This window comes from Papilio polytes, unplaced genomic scaffold, assembly GCF_000836215.1.
Source record: "Papilio polytes unplaced genomic scaffold, Ppol_1.0 DF823890.1, whole genome shotgun sequence".
NCBI classification, from domain to species: domain Eukaryota; kingdom Metazoa; phylum Arthropoda; class Insecta; order Lepidoptera; family Papilionidae; genus Papilio; species Papilio polytes.
The window spans coordinates 819082-838550 of record NW_013525314.1 but is presented as its reverse complement, the minus strand read 5'-3'; the positions used below and the strand labels follow the sequence as shown (position 1 = coordinate 838550).

At 32.4% G+C, this 19469-nt stretch overlaps 2 protein-coding genes across 2 annotated transcripts; one reads left to right on the top strand and one right to left on the bottom strand.

The window, feature by feature from the left end:
- The first annotated feature begins 10599 nt into the window (after window positions 1-10599).
- On the top strand, window positions 10600-14910 carry LOC106102972. The gene is made up of 5 exons (XM_013282597.1): window positions 10600-10877; window positions 11024-12146; window positions 12302-13511; window positions 13654-13856; window positions 14060-14910. Exons 2-5 carry the CDS (start codon window positions 11043-11045, stop codon window positions 14729-14731), a joined length of 3189 nt encoding a protein of 1062 aa, XP_013138051.1. The 5' UTR covers window positions 10600-10877; window positions 11024-11042; the 3' UTR covers window positions 14732-14910.
- A 588-nt stretch (window positions 14911-15498) lies between these two features.
- Window positions 15499-19028, bottom strand: LOC106102942 (hexosaminidase D-like). Its single transcript, XM_013282563.1, has 4 exons — window positions 18726-19028; window positions 17653-17844; window positions 16776-16888; window positions 15499-16492 (listed from the first exon to the last, which is right to left on the bottom strand). The coding sequence occupies exons 1-4, from the start codon at window positions 19026-19028 to the stop codon at window positions 15499-15501; spliced, it is 1602 nt and encodes a 533-aa protein (XP_013138017.1).
- Window positions 19029-19469: the final 441 nt, after the last annotated feature.

Genomic DNA, 19469 nt, shown 5'->3' with positions numbered 1-19469 from the left:
ACGGAGCGTCGTATAACACGTCTACTCTCTTCGCGGTGAGAGGGGGGAGAGCAATAAATACACTTAGACAAGACTTAAAGTTATTTTTTACACAATTTATGAACTCCGAGTTGTTAAAAGTTTACTAAACAGTCCCTTAGTGTAGTGTATCTTAGTGTAATCTACACTCATGTCTTTTCAAAATAAATTTGCACTCATTTTTTTGTTTTATTTTCAAACCTTTAACAAAAGGCGAACGATAAATTAAAAAGTTAACGTCTCACTTAAAACATTATAGTCTTCACTATAAGGATGATGACAGCAATACTTAAGAACACTAATATTACTTGAAGTATGCAATAAACTTCATATATTTTATATTTTATCGGAGAACGTCAGCGTTGGGAATTTTATAATGGAAAATTACTCAAAACTCTAAGTGTACCGATTTTAACACTCTGTCTTATGCTTTACTCGCCCGCGGCTCATTCCGCGTGGAATTCAAAAAAAAAAAAACAAAAAAAAACCTATGTGTTCTTCCAGATTATCCTCTACGTCGCTGCCAAATTTTCATTGATATCTATTCTGCCGTCTAAGCAAACTCTAACAAACATCCATCCATCTAAACTTTGGCATTTCTAATATTAGTAAGATTGTTCACCAGTTCCAAACTAATTTAATAAGCTTACTATATTTGATTCAGAACAAAATTAGGTTAAAAAATGTTTAATTCTCGTAAGATAGATTTAAAAAAATGCGTTAATGTTATTTTTTTAAATGGTTTGAATATTAAATAGTACTATATTGATTGACATGACTTAAAAGTTAAAAAAAAATATTTTTGCTTTGATAAGTTTATTTATGCATGGGTCAAGTTTTGTTGTTTTACAATTATCTCGCTGAAGCTTTGAATGGAATCCGTAGCGATTCAGATTGAAATTCGGTTGAGAGGATATTTTTACCCTTTTGACAAAAAAATACTACGATTAGAGGTAATAATAGTCAATAGGTTTTTTAAAATCATACTTTTTATCATATTAATATTATAAATGCGAAAGTTTAGATGGATGGATGTTTGTTAGAGTTTGTAGCCTAAACGGCTTAAGGGATTTCAATCAAATTTGGTATTGATGTAGAGGATAGTCTGGAAGAACACATAGGATACTTACTTTTGATTTTTTTTTTAATTCCATGCGGACGAAGTCGCGGGTAAAAGCTAGTAGTTAAATAAATAAGCTAGTAAATAAATAAATAAAGAACGCTAGCTAAAAATAGAAGTTTTTTTCTTGCTATTTACAACCAATCTCTCTTCGACTTAAGAAATTATCTAAATGAGAGAATTGAAATGGAAGTTTTTTTTTACTTCTTTACATGTCTTTGTACATAAAAATAAAATAAAAGCAAGGCTTTTTACGAAGAGGTTTTAAGTGACAGTACGAAGGCTTGGAGCATTCGTAAGTACATCGAGATTTATTAAAATTTCAACTCATCTCAACGGAAAAGGCAGGAACAGGTGTCATAAATTTTATTAAATAAATATTTACCTTATTTTACTTGGAATAGGGTTGATATTACAACATTTTTGGTTGCTTGACATAAATGTGAAATGTACTTACTTTATTCATTAGAGTAATTTCTTTTAGTGATTTTTAGAAGAAGATACATACGTTTTATTGACTATGACATTTTTGAAAGTGTTTAGTAACATTTAAATAAAATCTTACGCTAAAATTCGTTACTTCAAATATAATTATTTTGGCAAAAACCAACATTTTCTAAACATGTTAAAATATTACCCTATATTATATAATAATATTATTAATTATTATTATAATATATTATATTAATATATATTATAATATTATAATATTATTATGTTTAAATATTACCCTTTACGTTCTCACAATTTTCTTGTATTATGTGTGTTCTTTTGCAATTGATTTGACACATGCGGATGAAGCCGCACGGGAACAGCTAGTTTAAAATGTTTCTGTAAAGTTTTAAATAACATTGCGAAAAACGTATCGTAAATTTTTAAATCTCCGCTCGAAATCTGATTACTAAAACGGTCTCGAACAACACGAACGAATTAAATCTCCGGCCGCAATTTAAATAAAAAAAAAGTCATTCTCTACTTAAAAGAAACCCTTTGTAGTAGAACTCTGTGGAGGCCGCAGATTGTAACTTATTGTGAATAATGTTTTTGAATTTTCAATTAAAAATTACCTTATTGTTGGTACCGAATACTTCTAGAATAGAAAGCAAAGGATGCAAAGGGTAAGAGTACGTGCAATCCACTATTGATTTAGACAACGCAATTGCAAATGTGATTAGTCTAATCGCGGGATTCAAACTCTCGGCCACTTTATAGGTTACCTTACCTTTAACCATTAGGGTATTAACTCTTCATTAAAAAAAAAAAAAATAATATTTCGTAAAACCTGATTCCCTAAAGAACAACGTTGAATGATCTCTCCAAGATTCTAAAATGAGCAAGATTTACGTTCAATTATTGTGAGTTACTGGGTTGAGGGTTGTAATTTACTGGAAAATTTAATTCACATTAATTTACTTAATTAATAAGGCAACAAAGTTACAATTAGTATTTATAATTATTGTCCCTAATCTTACTATTATGAATGCGCAAAATTTAGATGGAAATTTGTTTGTAGCCTAAATACTGAACGAATCTCAAATGAAATTTGGCACAGATGAGAGTCACTTACCACTTTAACATACTTCCTTTTGTTATGATTTTTTTTTAGTTACATGCGGACAACAGTCAAAGACAAGATAAAGTCACGGTCGAAAGCTAATTTCTAATAACGAAACTATATAAGGAATTGAGCGTCGGTGGCTCAGTGGTTTAAGCACTTGACTTGTAATCTACAGGTCTTGGGTTCGAATCCCGCCACCATGTACCAATGTGATTTTCGATTTTTCGAATTTTCATATGTACATAATTTACCCGACGTTCTTACGGTGAAGGAAAACATCGTGATGCAACCTGCACATATCGGCGAAGAAATTCAAAGATATGTGTGAAGTCAACCAACCCGCACTTGGCCAGCGTGGTTGACTATGGCCTAGTCACCCTAACTTTAGGGTAGGTTCCGAGCCCCTCGGTGGGGACGTATAGTGAGCTGGTGATGATGATGATGATGATAAAGAATTGTAACAAACAATAGTCAGTTTGTTTTCATTACATTTAATAATATTAAAGTAACTAAAAAGTTTTTATTAACAATAAACCACTTAGCTCTTCAATTATTTGACTCAACTTCATTAAGGCGATTATTTCAATTTAAAACGAAGCAATTTGCATTATAAATGCTATTGAAAGAGACTGAACTATTTGTAAACGAGAGACGTTTAAATTAACATTGCAAATTGTGTTTAAAAATTCATGTAACGATACTTCTAGTACAAGATTGTATCGATTATAATTTTACGAAACGAATAGTTAATAGTATAAATAAAGTAAAAAAAACAATCTGCCTTCATACTAATATTTAAAATGCGAAAGATTAGATAGATGATAACTTCAGAAGGGCTGAAAACGGATTTGTTTGTTTGGATAACAATCTGTATAACTAGTTATTTAATAAATGTAAAATTAAATTCACATAAGAGTAACTTGTACTATTTTTAGTTATCCGTAACATGAAAGCGATAAAGGATCGGCTTTGACCTTTCCGAGTTTCGAAATGTTTTGGTATTGAGACATAAATATTTATTTGGAAACAACGCCCTCTGTCGAGGGATACATTTAGTAGATTTGAATTATTACGAACCGAATGTATTCGGACACGAATAATAAAAAATGTAATATTCCTTTTTGTTTTATAGCAGAACACTGTCACAGAGTCATTATAACAATTAACTAAATTAAAATAGATAAATCGTAAGTTTACATTATTACTAATATTATAAGCACGAAAGATTAGGATGTTAGAACGGATCTATATGAAATTTGGTATAGAAGTAGAGTATAGTGTAGAAAAACACATTGGCTACTCTCTTTTGTTTTTGTTAATTCTACGCAGATGGAGTCGCGGGCGAAAGCTAGTACAAAACATTTATGTATTCTATATGTTGTTTCAGTATTTGGCCGTATGTTTTTTAGGCTTCGAAATTTGAAATCGACCTAAAAACATAAAATAATATTGACTTAACCGCTGCTTATTATTAATTACTAGGTGTTGCTCGCGACTTCGCCCGCGTGAAAAAAAATAGCTTGTGTTACTCACTGATAACGTAGCTTGTTAATGGTGAAAGAATTTTTAAATTCTGTTGACTAGATTTTGGGTTATTTAGACACAAAAAAATACAAATCTTTCTTGCTATATTAGTATTATGCTCGTAAATACTTGACGTGTTATTAAATTTCTCTTCATCTAAATTGCGTAACTGGAGGCAGGCATCCGTAACTGTCAGATAGGAATGTTCGCCTTTCCTTCATTATAAAGACTTAAGAAATTAAACAAGGAATAAACGTACAACCATATACAACAGTTTACTTCAAATATGACATGACTTTTTAAAAATTTAACAATGCGATTTTAATTTAAACTTACGTATATGGTCCTTTTTTTTAGAATCTTTTGATTGTAAAAAGCTTAAATAATCTGTAAGATTTTCACCCACACACATTGTACAAATCTTGCTTATGTTCAGTAGACCAACAGTCATCCCATATTAGGTGATTTCCGAAAAAGTGGAAATGTTCGCAAATGTTTTCGCAAATGTTAAGCGCCTAATGGTTTGTGGTACTGACTACCGATCTTGCGGTCGAGGGTTCGAATCTCGCTATTTGACTACTGTCATAAACCATATCCTAGCACAATCCTGGAGCTTTGTTGCAATGGTTAAATAATATTTGTAAATTAACAAAAATTCTACTGATGTTTAAAAAAATAGTTTCCAACAATGGAAGTGTAATGATCAGTGTTACGACTACGAAATTTGTCTGAACTATATCGAGTTATTCGATGGACATTGAATGGAAAGTCTAAGGCAGTTCGCAATTTACCCGGTCTGTGAAGCAATCAGCATTCCGGTTATGACCTAACAAAGTGTCAAGTTTTGATGACTCTCTATGAAATGCAAATTGCTTTTACTACATCGTTCAACTTTGAATTTTGAATAGAGTAGTTAGTATTACCCATAGTTCTATACTTTCTATACTATTATAATAAAGCGTAAACACACACTTTTTCTGCCTCAGATGTCAGTAATTACAGCATATTTTTTAATAATTATTTATTTAGTAAAAATTCCTACACTTGCGACACGCTTTAGGCTATATATTTTCACGGTATTAAACTTAGAAATTAAGTAAAAGGGAAAAAAAACCCCTCATGTGTGGACTATAAACTACAAGCTGCCAATATCAAGGAAGTTATAATATTAAATGTAGTTTTGACATTGGCAATTGAGAATTTGACAATTAAATAAAGTTTTTATAGTTTCATGCGGATGAAACCGCACGGGAATAGTCAGAGTGTTTTAAAATGTGAGTTGTTCGCATTTGTTTTTCCAAATTAACTTATAACAACGCAATTTAATTTTGACTTTAATTTTCTTTTAAATTATTCTTGTATGATTATCATATGGGATTTCGTAGCTCGTTCGTAGCCTGTTCGTAGCTTTACAGCTCAGCTCCAAATGTTATCAGTTTCACGTTTTCAACGAAGTAACATTGCGATCAGAGTTTGTGATTCATTTTCTTCAAAGTTGGATTAATTTCTTGTTTCTCGCAGACGTGAGACTTTTTAATTTTCGTGTACGCTGTTATTTATTTTCCTTTTAACTGTTTACTTATTTATTGAAGCAAACAACAAATAAATCATGAAAGTAATAATTGAAATTCTTAGACAGGTTTTATTTGCGTTTCATTTAATTTGAAAAAGGACAATTTGTTTAAACACTTTTCATTTTGAAAGGGGTTAGTAAACACTTTTATTTCTATACTCTTAGGGTTGTCGTTAACTATGGAAATTTAAGAATAAAATGTAATCTACATTTTTTATTCATACAAATTACAAACCCAAAAGTTCTTATTAAAACAGTCTTGATTGTTATCTTAATAAGTTATAAGACCAATGTTGAGAATTATTTCTTTAATTTATTACCCAGTAAAGATAATTGAAATCTATCGAAAAAGATATTTGATATTTAATTGAATGAATCAGATTTTATCGTAATAAAGTCTTAAACTTTCATGTTATAAATTACATCTCGATTCGTTCAGAGATGTTCGAGTTTTCTTTAATTTAGAATCTCTTATCGCACCGATGATATTTCATTTCAATTCGGAGACAGCTGTCTTCTTTTTCAATTTCTTTTAGCTCTTGATTATTTTATGGATTGATAAGCTTTGAAAATTAATTACTGTAATTGTCAAGAGGATAGGGACATAAGCCAGAAATTTGAATGTGCTGCAAAGGTAGAGGAAGACTGAAGAAAGTATGGATGGATTGTGTGAAAGAGGATATGCTCAAAGGAGTGGATTCATATATGACGGCTGATAGAGATGTATGGAAGAGCAGCACATACTGTGACGCTGGGTAGGCAAAAGGGCAAGTTGATGTTAAGAGGTAAATGTGATGGATAATGAAAAAGTGAGATTCCGTTGTCCGAAACTTCTTTAGAAAAACATATTTGTTTTTTATTATTCCAAAGAGACTTTAAAAGTTAATCATGAAGGACTTTCTTAGTGACAAATTAACAACCTGGTAACAGTGGTAGTGTCCGTTTTAACATCTTAGCACTGCAGGGCCGGCACGCCCGGTGTAATACCTCGACCACACAGAAGACAGGCGTAAAATGGAACCAATGCCATGTTTCGTCTGAAGAGTGTGGTGCCGGAGGCCTAATTTAAGTCCCTTTCTCTTTACCACCCTTTTCTTATGAGAGGATGGGAAGGGGAAGTGGATTTGACGATGGAGAAAATGCATAGGAAGGGGAAATATCCTCTTTATGTGCGTCTCTCCCTCCGTAGGATAAGGGTAGGCAACGCATCTGGAATTGCGGATGTCTATGGGCAGCGGTCGCTTCGCCATTTTTCTGTCTTTTTGAGTCTTTTTATATCATAGTTGTTCTTATTTGTTAGTTATCTAATGTTTTCACACGAATATTTAATTTAAATAGCACATATTCATAGATTGTTGTGTTTTGTGGTTGATTTTATGAATGTAAAATGTTCACACTTCATTTAAAAGTCATTTACAGTTTGAGTTTATTCAACATTTCAGTACTGCTTGTCGACACTCCGCGCGATGAATCACTTTGGAATAAACATTTACTTTGTCAGTAGTATCTATTATTGACTGGACTTTTTAAATGTATTTTTGTTCGACTATTTGATTTAAAATATAGATAAATATTTAGACTGATATTTTTATGTCAAAATGTTCAATGTTTGTTTTTCATTTGTAACTGTCGAATGTATACAAAACAAATATCAGGAATATTGAAAAAGGTTTTAAAATTGTCTGATATTTTATATTTAAACTTTCGTGAGAAAATAATATAAAATGGCTAACTCATTCATTCGATTTGATATATCAACTAGTTTCAAATCTATCGGGGGCCCTTTTTAGGAGTAAATGGGACAGGGTCATTGGAAGACAGGCCTCGACTGCTAAACGATACTAATTCCTGACTCTGAAGGGCCCTCGATGGTCTCGAAAATAATAGGTACCGACATTTTCCAATTTTGTTTATTTTATATTAACGCTATCAATCGTAACAATTATAGGTACCTTGTACTTACTTTGATTCATAGGAGCTAACACTACTCGATTTTTAGTTGTGCAACTAAATCGTCTAATGAGCAGCGAAACAATCGACAGTCGATAGTCGCACAACTGTTGTGCGATAGTTTGTCATAGTCAAAGATACGTGGCTCTTAATTTTATTTTGGCAAACTTGAATAAATATTTTATTCATATGACTTCAAGTAGATAAATCTCATTAGGGTCTGAAGCATGCGATATGTCGAGAACAATACACGAAAATCGTTTTAATTTCAATCTGGAGTAGAAAACAAAATCAAACAAACGAAAAACAACAAGAGAATAATCATTTCATCTGTCCCTTTTGATTCTTTTCGTTCTTATGGATACAAAGAAAATCAATACGAGACCCCGGCAGGCATACGACATTTATTTCCACAAGTCAACAACGTTTGTTTACTCTTTTTTAATAAACGAAACAACGATTGCTGAATAATAATAAGAGTGCGCGCTCATCTTTGACTAAAACTATCGCACAACTATATTTTTTTTTGTCCGTCTGACTGTCCGCAAGCCGTGTATGTTCCGGGCAATCTTCGAAACGGCTGAGCTGACTTTTTCTGAAGGCTAGCTGACATAGATGGCCCTATTAAAGGCTTTTTTATCTTAATATTGCGTGGATAAACTCGCGCAGCACATATTAAGTAAAATTCAAGTTATAGTTCTCAACACGTTTACATTCGTCACTCGGTTTTTCAACGTTGCGTGTGCTTGTCGGAATTCCGAGTCATTTATTTTTCTACTTTGTTATTTCCACCAACCGGCTCGGGGCGTTCGTGTTTTGAAATGCCCCGATAAACATTTCAGATGTTCTGCGACGTTTACAAATCGCTTCGAATAAATACCAACTCTGGCAACTTATTTACGTTTTTTTTAGCTTTCAACGTATTTGTTAAACTATATTTTATGGTTAACCACAAATGATTGATTTGAAATAAATCAAAATTTATTTTTATTAGAAGTACATCTAATTAAATCTTTGAACATTCAAAGGTCTTTGTATAAAATAATAGGCACACGTTCTTTGGACTATAGTCGATACGCTAAAATATTACAGTGCCAATCTTACTAATATTATAAATGCGAAAGTTTAAATGGATGTTTGTCAGTGTTTGTAGCCTAAACTGTTGAATAGATATCGATGAAAATTGGCATAGAAGTAGAGTATAGTCTGGAAGAACACATAGGCTAGTAACACTACAAAGTTGTTAATTTTTTTTCATACAATTTCAGCTTCAAGTGAACAGAAATACGACAAAAGCTTGTCACAGATACGCAGAGAGGCAGCGATCACCATTCACGATATTTACAATAATAAAACCGCTTTTGAGGTGAGTTGGCTATTTTTATTTTATGACACAATTAAACATACTTAACTATTTACAAAAGGTAGCATTAGTCTTCAATAACATTGCTTCATTACTTTGTTAAAGTTTAAAATAAATTTAATTTAAATTGCAAGTTTAGGGAATGTCGAAATTAAGGTTTACATTTTGTTTTAAACAGACAATAGAAAAGGTAAAATAAACAATAAGTTTGACTATTAAATAATGTGTATTTTTTTACAGGATATGATAACATCAATAGTGGCATATTTGAAAGACTACGAGAATAATTATTCTGATTGTATGAAACATCTCAATGACAACGATACTGTGAAGAACACTTGGACGTTCTGGAATTCTGTGTTCTATGCCGGAACTATATTTACAACTATTGGTAAGTTAAAATAACTTTAAATTAGATAAGCTATTCTAAGAAAGTATTATTGACATGGTAAATCAGTTCTGAACTGACTCGAAACTTTAGGTCACAGAACTGTAGAACCAAATTTGCGGATCAATTTCTTATGTGTTATAAAGTTATAGTTATAATAACTATATACCCAGGATTTAACAATCAAATTACGCAAGAACAAGATAACCACAAAAATATTGTGTTTCGAAAGCAAATACTCGAAACTCAATTACAGCATGCAAAAAGATACGAGTAGAAAACAAACGCAGCAAAGGCGAAAGCTCCCTCTGGGGGTTTATTGGGATACTGTTCTCTTTTGCATATCGTTTACATTTTGTTTTTGTGAAAGATAAGCTGAATTTAAAATTTATAGAAATTGCAAAATATTTACGTAATAAAATAATCACTTAAAATATAAGGGTCGCGAAATATGAACGTTAATCGTTCTACTGTTATATTAATTCAGCAATTTTGCTTGACCTACTCATTGCTATTAATTTTTCACAGGCTCAAAACCAATTCGATAAGTAGAATTTTTCATTTCTTTGCTCTCTCATTTTCAAACAGTTTCTACTGCGATTGCTAATAGCCGAGCCATTAACTCGAGATAGATGAAGTAAGATGGATGACCAGATAGAACTAGACGCTCCTCTAGAGACTGGAATTACAAATTTAAAAATCCATTTTTTAAAAGGTTCTATTCCTGTTGATTTCATTCTTTAGAAGTTAAAATTATTATACTTTTGTTAGCACTTTCATAATCTGGATCATAAATATTATTAGATACTAAGCATATCTTTTTTTGTTTAAGTAGAGCAGAATTGAAAAAAAAAACATGACTTTAGGGAAATACATATGAGGTTTTACTAAGACAGCCGTCTACCGTGGGTGGGTGCTTCGAGACTTCTAATCAACTACATTATCCTACTACGTCCTACAACCAACGATTTAAATCGTTAACTATTGTGATAAAGCAATGATCTTGTGATCGATGACGTAGCGACATATCTTGTGTTATAATAATTTATTTTGCTTTTATTTTCGGCGCACACATACACGAACGGAACGCAGCCGTGGTCGCAGAATTGGAACGTTGCCCAACGTGCTAGTCGCACTTTAGCCAGTTCCTAAGCGTCGTTGCAGTAAAATGATTCAGTGTTTTAACCGTAATTCTTAATAATTTCATAACCAATATAAATTATAAATATTCCATCAGTTTATACAAATGCGAAAACAGCAGCGGTGTCAATTGTAGTGTTACGTAAAAGTATAGTGTTGAAATTCGAAATAGATTCTTTTATTAGACATCTTACGTTGACCCCGATGAAAAGACAGAGTTTCTCGATGCGACTATAACAAAAGGTAAGAAACTACTTTTGTTTTCGCTTCAATAGTTCTAAATATTGAATAATTATTAATATCCTCGCTTTTAGAATTAGTCATACAATTAAATTTAATACATATTTTTTCCGTTTCAAAACTTTTAAGGTGTTATTTTATTTTTTCAGGGGCGGGGCAGTTCAAGTTATGAAAGATATCGATAAATCACTGGATAGTACTAAAATTATTACTAAAAAAGCGTCGTCACAAACACAGACGCCAGGAAAATTAGTATCGAAATCACCAGATAGAAGTAAACAACAAGAGCAATTAAAGATGGAAGACGATATCGACAGAGAATCTATGTCGTTACGAAAAAGAAGGAACTTGTCTAAAAATAGAGGACAGGCAATGAGACAACGAGAGAAAACTCCAGAGCCAAGTCGCACCCAAATCCCTCATGAAGATACTCCAACATCTGAAGACGAAGATAATAATCCACAAAACCCGAGAGAAATAGAAGCTGATAAAACATATGAAGAAATGAGGCGTTTAGTTCAGGAAAAAGCTAATTTAAAAGATCCCGTGTATGATTTAGATAGGGATGAAGTTTTAGAAGCTCGAGCAATGGCAGCTAATGAGAGACGACGAAGGAGTATATCACCTTTTGCTGTCCCAGATAAGGAAGAATTATCAACACTAGAGCGTAAGGGAAGCTTTATTGATCCAACGAATAAGCTTTTAACCACTAATTACACTTTGGGACCCAAAGATGACGAGTCGACTAGACTCACTATAGACGCTGCAAGGTTAGAAAATAGAGGATCGCTATCTCCACCTACAACTGCAAGTTCATCGCCACGTGAGAAAAATTTTCCATACCCGATGCCTATAGCTCCAAAGAAGTTAGAAGAATTAGTCTACCCCGATGAGGTCAATGAAATTAAATCACAAGAAAAAAGCACTAAATCTAAAGTATCACCAAAAAAAGATGAATTTAAAAACGAGGAAGAAATGATTTCGCAAACCCAAAAAACTAAACCAACTAAGCCTGAAGCTGTTCCATCCAGCGGTGAATTAGTAACTAGAGTTATACAAGTAGAAAGAACTCCAAGTAAAAAATTGACACAAGATCAAAAACCAGCCGTAGAAATAAGGGAAAGAGTAGTGAGAACACCGAGCAAAAAATTAACCGCAGATCAGAAGCCAACTGTTGTAAAGCAAATTCCTACTAAACCAACGAGAGAAGAAACAAAAAGTAAAATTCCGCCTGTAAAACCAGCAAGGAGCAAATCCGCATCAAGATTCGGGGTCAGTTTTTACTTAAAATTAATAGTGATTCTGGTGTTTATTTTGTTAATAATGTTGTATTACAATATTATTTAACAAAAATGTTATGAAAATGTGTAAAGAATATTTAGTAAAGAGACATACTAATGCTTATTAATTAATAATAAAATTTACAGAGCAAAACGAGTGAAAGCGAAATGAGTGAAGATCAACTATACCAAGATAAATATTCTGACAATATCACTAAGCGGAAAGTCACACCGACACCTCGTCGTTTTATGAAATCTCCCAGAGCGAATCGTTCACAATCCGTTTATAGAACGGTGGACAATAACAGAAATACTATAGATAAAACTAGTACAGGAGTTAGCCAAACAAGCTTAGAAATCATAGAATTAATGCAGAAGGCAAGAGCTCGAAGTTTGTCAATACCAAAAGATGACCCGAGACTTCCAACTGAGTATAAAAAGCATAATGATAGAGTTTTAAAAACACCTAATAAGACTCCAACAAATTTACGACACACAAGAGGTATTTCTTGTCCAAAAACTATCCAAATAATAAGCGATAGAGAAATTTTATCTGGGATTACTACAGTGAAAAAACCCGATTTAATACAAGGAAATAGAAGTAGACACAGCAGTTCTGGATATGTTGACGCAAGTCAGTCTGAGTATACGTCAAGTTGCTATTCATCCTCACCGAGTGAAAACGAATATGAATTTGATTTATCCGAAAGAACAGCGGAACTGACACGTAAACTAAATCTTTTGAGCGAAAAAGTTGACAAAAAGGATCCCACGGGAAACATTACTCTCATGCATACCGGTAACATATTGGAGAGTAATGGTAAAAATGTTAAAGAACAAAAATCTATTTTGAGGAAAAGAAGTGTAAATACCTTTAGCGAAGAACCTATTATATTATTTAAGCACGAACCCAATATAGATGAAAAACTTAACATCTTCAATAAGACAACAAAAAGTAGATGGAAACATTTAGCTCGTTGGCAGCAGTTTCGAGAAGAACAAAAGGATGTATGTGAAAAAATCAGATTACTAAGGAACCGGTGTATTTGTGAATTGATCCTTTTAGTAATAATTTGTGGGTTTGGGGGTATGATGTTCAAAATGCTGGAGGGCTCTTTTGAAAATGCGTTCAAATGTGGCAGCAGGAGTGTTAAAAGAGATTTTATTGAAAGTCTTTGGCGTGGTAGTCATTATTTACGTGAAGAAGATTGGAAATCAATGGCAAGAAATAAGCTATTTGAATTTGAAAATCAATTACACACTGCACACGAAGCAGGCGTGTCATCGTACAGCGGGCAGAGGTCTTGGAATTTCATGAACTCATTTGTATATTGCCTGACGTTAATTACAACTATTGGTAAGAATAATTAACATGTATTTACTAACATTCGTCGAAATAAAAAAGACGATTTTGTCTCGCTGTGTTTTATTTGGATCATCAATTTTAATTTGTTTTATAAAAGTTGTCAATCACTTAATTCTTTTTTTTTCTGTTACAGGTTACGGTCACATAGCTCCAAAGACGACGTATGGACGAGTGGCTACTATAGTTTATGCTATAATTGGTATTCCGCTATTTTTGATTGTACTTGCTGACTTCGGTAAATTATTTACGAGGATTATCAAGTTCTTCTGGGCATTCATTAGAAGATTTTACTATACCAGAAGCTGCAGGAAAGTTCGAAGAACTGTCCCGATGCAGGCAAGTAACACAATGTAATATAAAAAATTATGTTTGCTTTGCAGCTATCGATATCTTTAACAAAGATATGTTGTTCATCTGTTCTACTGACTGTGATTCATAAAACATAGTAAAAGGAATTATTTCTAAAATTACAATTTATATTTACATTTGTATTAAAGTTATTATAATTATGTAAAAATAGTGCTATCGTTTGTTTTCAGGAAGTAATAAAAGGCCTAAACATCGTATACGACGTAGTACGTCGACCTTCACAAATATTTTCTGAAGAGGATATAAACGAGCTACCAGAAGACAACAAGCCACCACCGATTGAAAGAAGAGACAGCGATGTACCTCCTCCTTTACCACCAAAGCCTGGAACTCTACGACCTGACCCAGAAAACGCAACAGATCCAGATACACCAGCGCCATCTGTATTCGAAATAGACGACGAATTCAATCTGCCGATATCAGTAGCTATAACAATTTTAGCTATTTATATTATAATTGGAGCTTTCACGTTTAATCTTTGGGAGAAATGGGATTTCTTCGAATCATTCTATTTCGTTTTCATATCGATGTCGACTATTGGTCTCGGTGATTTGGTACCCGATCATCCGATGTTCATGATGGCTTCGATTTTGTATTTAATATTCGGATTAGCTTTAACATCTATGTGTATTAACGTAGTACAAGTTAAACTATCTGATACGTTTAAACAAGCGAGTGCTAAATTAGGTGCAACTATTGGTTTGAAGGTAGCTGAAGAAGATGGTAGCCTAGTACCAATAACTCCACCTCCAGTAGAAATAGCACCAGTACATAAGCCTAGAGAATCAATCATAGAAACTAAAATAAACGATACTAATGACGTTGACAGTAAAAATAGATAAAACCATACACTTTTTTAAGAGCTGAATTTTAGGTGCTAAAAGATATTTTTGTTAAAAGTGATATTGTTATTAACGGTAGTGTTGAATTTTATATTAAGTGCTTTTGCAGTGTGTTAAAATAAGCAGATATTTCTTACATTGCAATTTGATATCATATTATCAAAGGATATATCAAACTATCTTCTCAACCTACAAGTAGTCTAATTTAAATAATGTTACTGTATACAAGAGAATCTGATGTTTGGTTGTTTTGTTTGTATTAAATTAAATATATTGGTATATTTGAGATTCGTTATACGCTTGAAGAATCTAATTACTTGATATGCTGTCGATAAAATAACATTTTTAAGGGCCTGTCCCACCAAATTGTAAATTGTCTGATAACAATCCAGCGTGTAAAATGTGCGATGGAACGGATTTTGTTACCTTATCTGACAGTGACGTCATTTTTAACCTATCTGAGCCTCTATCAGCCAGTGGTGGGATAGGTCCTAAAATTTGTAACAGCATTGGATTGTGGTGAAATTATACTGAAAAAAATTTCCTCACTAAAACAACTTGGTTGTAATCTATGAATTTATAGTTTAAATAAATATCATTATTATGAAAGAACTAGTTATTTTAATTGAACATTTTAACTCATATTTTAATACCTGTATATCAAGGCAAATAGGAATAAATATGCCAGAAGCAACAATTATAATCATAAAACTTACCTAGTAAAGAATGTATACAATACAAATAATAGTTTGTTTTTGATTCCTTAGTTAATTCAATAAGTATTTATAAGATTTCCTGTGCCAAGTGTGGATTTTATAATAATCCTTTAATATTTTTAACAAACTTTTAACTCTCTTCTTTTCGTTGTAGAATTTGTAATGAACGTATTCGACTACGACAAACGCGTTATGATATTCTAACATCGATTTTGATATCTTAGTTTCTGTTGTAATAAAATCTTGTAGACTTTGATTCAACCAAATTATATTCGGTTTAATCGAATTCATATTAATATGATCTATTTTATTATAATACGCTATTGAATGTAATCCTTTTTTATTATCATTTATGTTATTAATAATATCATCATTTTGATAGACAAAATATTCTAAATCACCATATAATTTACTTTCTCTGTATTTACATGCGTGACTATCGAATTCTTTAAATTCTGCATATTCACAATTGAAATATTTTTTAAAATCATCTCGTACATATCTACGGAAGACTTCTGCTGGTTTAAGTGAGTATACATCGTCAATTGTTTCTTTTTGAAAATGTTTGACAAGTAACAAATTCATTACTAGACTTGGTATAGAAGCGGGTAGCAGTTCACATAATGGTTCCATATGGCTATATCTTGACCATCCTGTTAGAATTATACCTTTAAAACTGTATGGTTTCCTTTCACCTCCGAATTTGTAATCAAATATAAATCTTAACCATTCTAAATGGTTCATAAAACGACTGTATAAATCCGGTAAAGTAGCAGTCACTCCTTCTGCACCTTTATACGCTGAAGCTATCCATATGTTATTGAATTTCTTATGATAGTTGTATAAATTTCTATGTGATACGTGTAACCTTGTTGAATAATCCCAACATACTGGTTCAACATCACTCATACTCTTCACAGTATTCCAGTATTTAGAGTCGATACCACGAAGCATGTCGTCCCAAAATAACACTGTCACATTTGGACTGTAGAGTTTCACTATATCAGTTACGCTTACTAAATGACTCATGTAAATGTCTCTGAAATTAAACAAAAAAACGATACGAAGTACAAAATATATATCTACATTAATATTATAAAGAGGATAGATTTGTGATTTTGTATGTATTTAAATAATCCAATAACTACTGGGCCGATTTCAAAAATTAAACCATTTAAAAGCTACACTTAATAGGTACACATAGTACTAGGAGACGTGGTCGGAGTCGCGGGCGAAGGCTAATATTGTCATACTTTTATTCAAGTTGTCACTTTAAAACCTCAATTATAAAGTAGATAATTGATTTTGTTAGCGATAAATATACTTACATTTCTTTTGCTCTCCGACTACGGCATTGTGCGCATTTATTTATGTGATAAACTTCATCACAACCGATATGTAAATGATTCAATGGTATCACACTGGTATGGAATTGAATAACCTGAAATTAGAAACAAAAATAACAATGAAATGCAGCAGGTAATGACAATTAAACTTATGTTTCGAATACAAGTAAAGAACTGCTGTCAGAATCATACTAATGTTATAATTGTGAAAGTTTAGATGGATGGATGGATGTTTGGTAAAGTTTGTAGCCTAAACTGCTAAACGGATCTTAATGAAATTTGGTATATGTATTGGTTAGTCTGGAAGAACACATAGGGTACTTGGTTTTGTTTTTAATACCACGCAGACGGAGTCGCGGGCGGAAGCTAGTAATATAAAATTGTACTTTTATTTGGAATCATTCATCATCATAATCCACTTGCCCTATCCCTTACGGAGGGTCTTCACAGTAGGTGCTGCTCTACCATACGTCTCTATCAGCAGTCACATCTGAATCCACTCATTTCTTAAACATATCCTCTTTCCCACAATCCATACTTTCTTCGGCCTTCCTCTACCTTTATAGCCATCCACATGCAATCTTAACACTTTCTAGTTTATGTCCATTCATTTGGAATCATACGTATAATTAAAATCAACAATCAATAGTATGCTTATAAATCAATAAATAGGTTAAGAAACAAATACATTGAAGGCCTGTCCCACAATATTGTAAATTGTTTCATAACAATCCAACTTGTAAAACATGTGATGGAAATACTGGATTTTATTACCTTATCTGATAGTGACGTCACTTTTAAGCTAACTGAGCTATCAGCCAGTGGTGGGGTAAGCCCTAAACATCATATATTTACCCACCTGTTGTAACATGTTTTTAACTAGATCCATGCTCTCTGGTTTGCTGGGACAGATGGAGTCGGGGTAGATTGGAATTTCACGTAAATGTTTAAATTCTTGCAATTTCAATGCATGCTCCATATGACCAAAAGTTTGTATTAATGGTATGATCTCTAAACCTGACTTCCAAGCAATCTTGATGAAATCTTTAAGCTGTAAATATATATAAAAATATTACTGATTATTTTGTTATATCTTACTAATCTTACTTCTTACTAATCTTACTAATATTGTAAATGCGAAAGTTTAGATGGATGGATAGATGGATGGATAGATGGATGGATAGATGGATGGATGTTTGTTAGAGTGTGTTGCCTAAACGGCTTAAGGGATCTCGATGAAATTTGGCATAGATGTAGAGGATATTCTGGAAGAACACATAGGATACTTGCTTTGTTTTTTTTAATTCCGCACGGACGGAGTCGCGGGCGAAAGCTAGTAGTACATAAATTATTTTAAACAAAACTTAATTGGTTATACTAAAAGTATGTAAACTTTGCAAGAAATTTATTATCAACACATGTAAACTTTCGTAGACATTGTTCTATACAAATTAACATTTAATCCAATGACTTTGAAGGAGCTTTAGAGTATGAAAATATTTGTTTTTTACACCGAAATAGATGTTTTTATTTTAGTGTGACACATTTTTGTTTTAAATATCCGACAGTCGAAATAAATCTATACTTTTATTATAAAGCGTAAACACATACTTTTTTGTTGCCTAAGATGTCAGCAATTACAACATGTTTTTGAATATTTTTTTTTAATAAACAGCCCTATTCTTACGTCACGCTTTAGGCTATATGTTTTCACGCCAACTTAGGGGGTATATATTTTAGATAAAAACCCTAATGTGGGAAAGAAACCATATGTTGCTGCCAACAACAAAGACGCAAGATTGTCAAGTTTTGACATTTGCTATTGATGATTTGACAAATGTAAACAATAAAATAAAATTTTCATAATTTCATGCGGATGAAGTCGCACGGGAACAGCTAGTCGATATAATAAGTTAAAAAAATGTAACATACCTCATGTTCCTTGTAGCAATATTTCGAACTTAAGTTAACAATATCCCCTTTGTACGGGAACATATCTTCGTATTCCATTAGTAAACCGTTTGCACCAACATCCTTTAACAATGGGAGTAGTGACGTCAGATATTCCAATTTAGGTGGCGATCCTTTCAAGTCTATATGTACAATCACTTTCGATAGATTCACACCTTTATGTGTGTACATTACCGTTTTATGTTTGTGTTGAATCCACGCGTGTAGTAATATGTAGAACACACCGATATACACTGTGCCCATGAATATAGACATTATATTCATTTTGAATCTTAAGAATTTCAATCTTTGAAAACGACCGATCATTTTATATCTCTTTAAAATACTTTAACAATGGTTCATATCGCGACGTGTTCTGAACGTTCGTCACATGTATAGCTTCAGTTATAATTCAATTAGGTTGATTACGTTTTAGTCGTTTAGATACGAGCGCGTCCGATGAACATTTATTTAACTAGACATTGGTACTTATAAAAAAAATCTCACTGGTTTTCCATATTGACTGGAGTAAACGGAAAACATTAGTTTCAGCTTTCATTTGACAAAGACTTTCTTTAACAATGAATGATTCTTTGTAAGTTATACTTTAAAAAAGTTGCTTTTATGCCCCTTAATACTATTTTTTAAAATAGAATAATATAACTGGAAGGCTGATTACATTTTGAGCTAGTAATTTAAAAGTTAGTCATTTTGTATATCGACGAA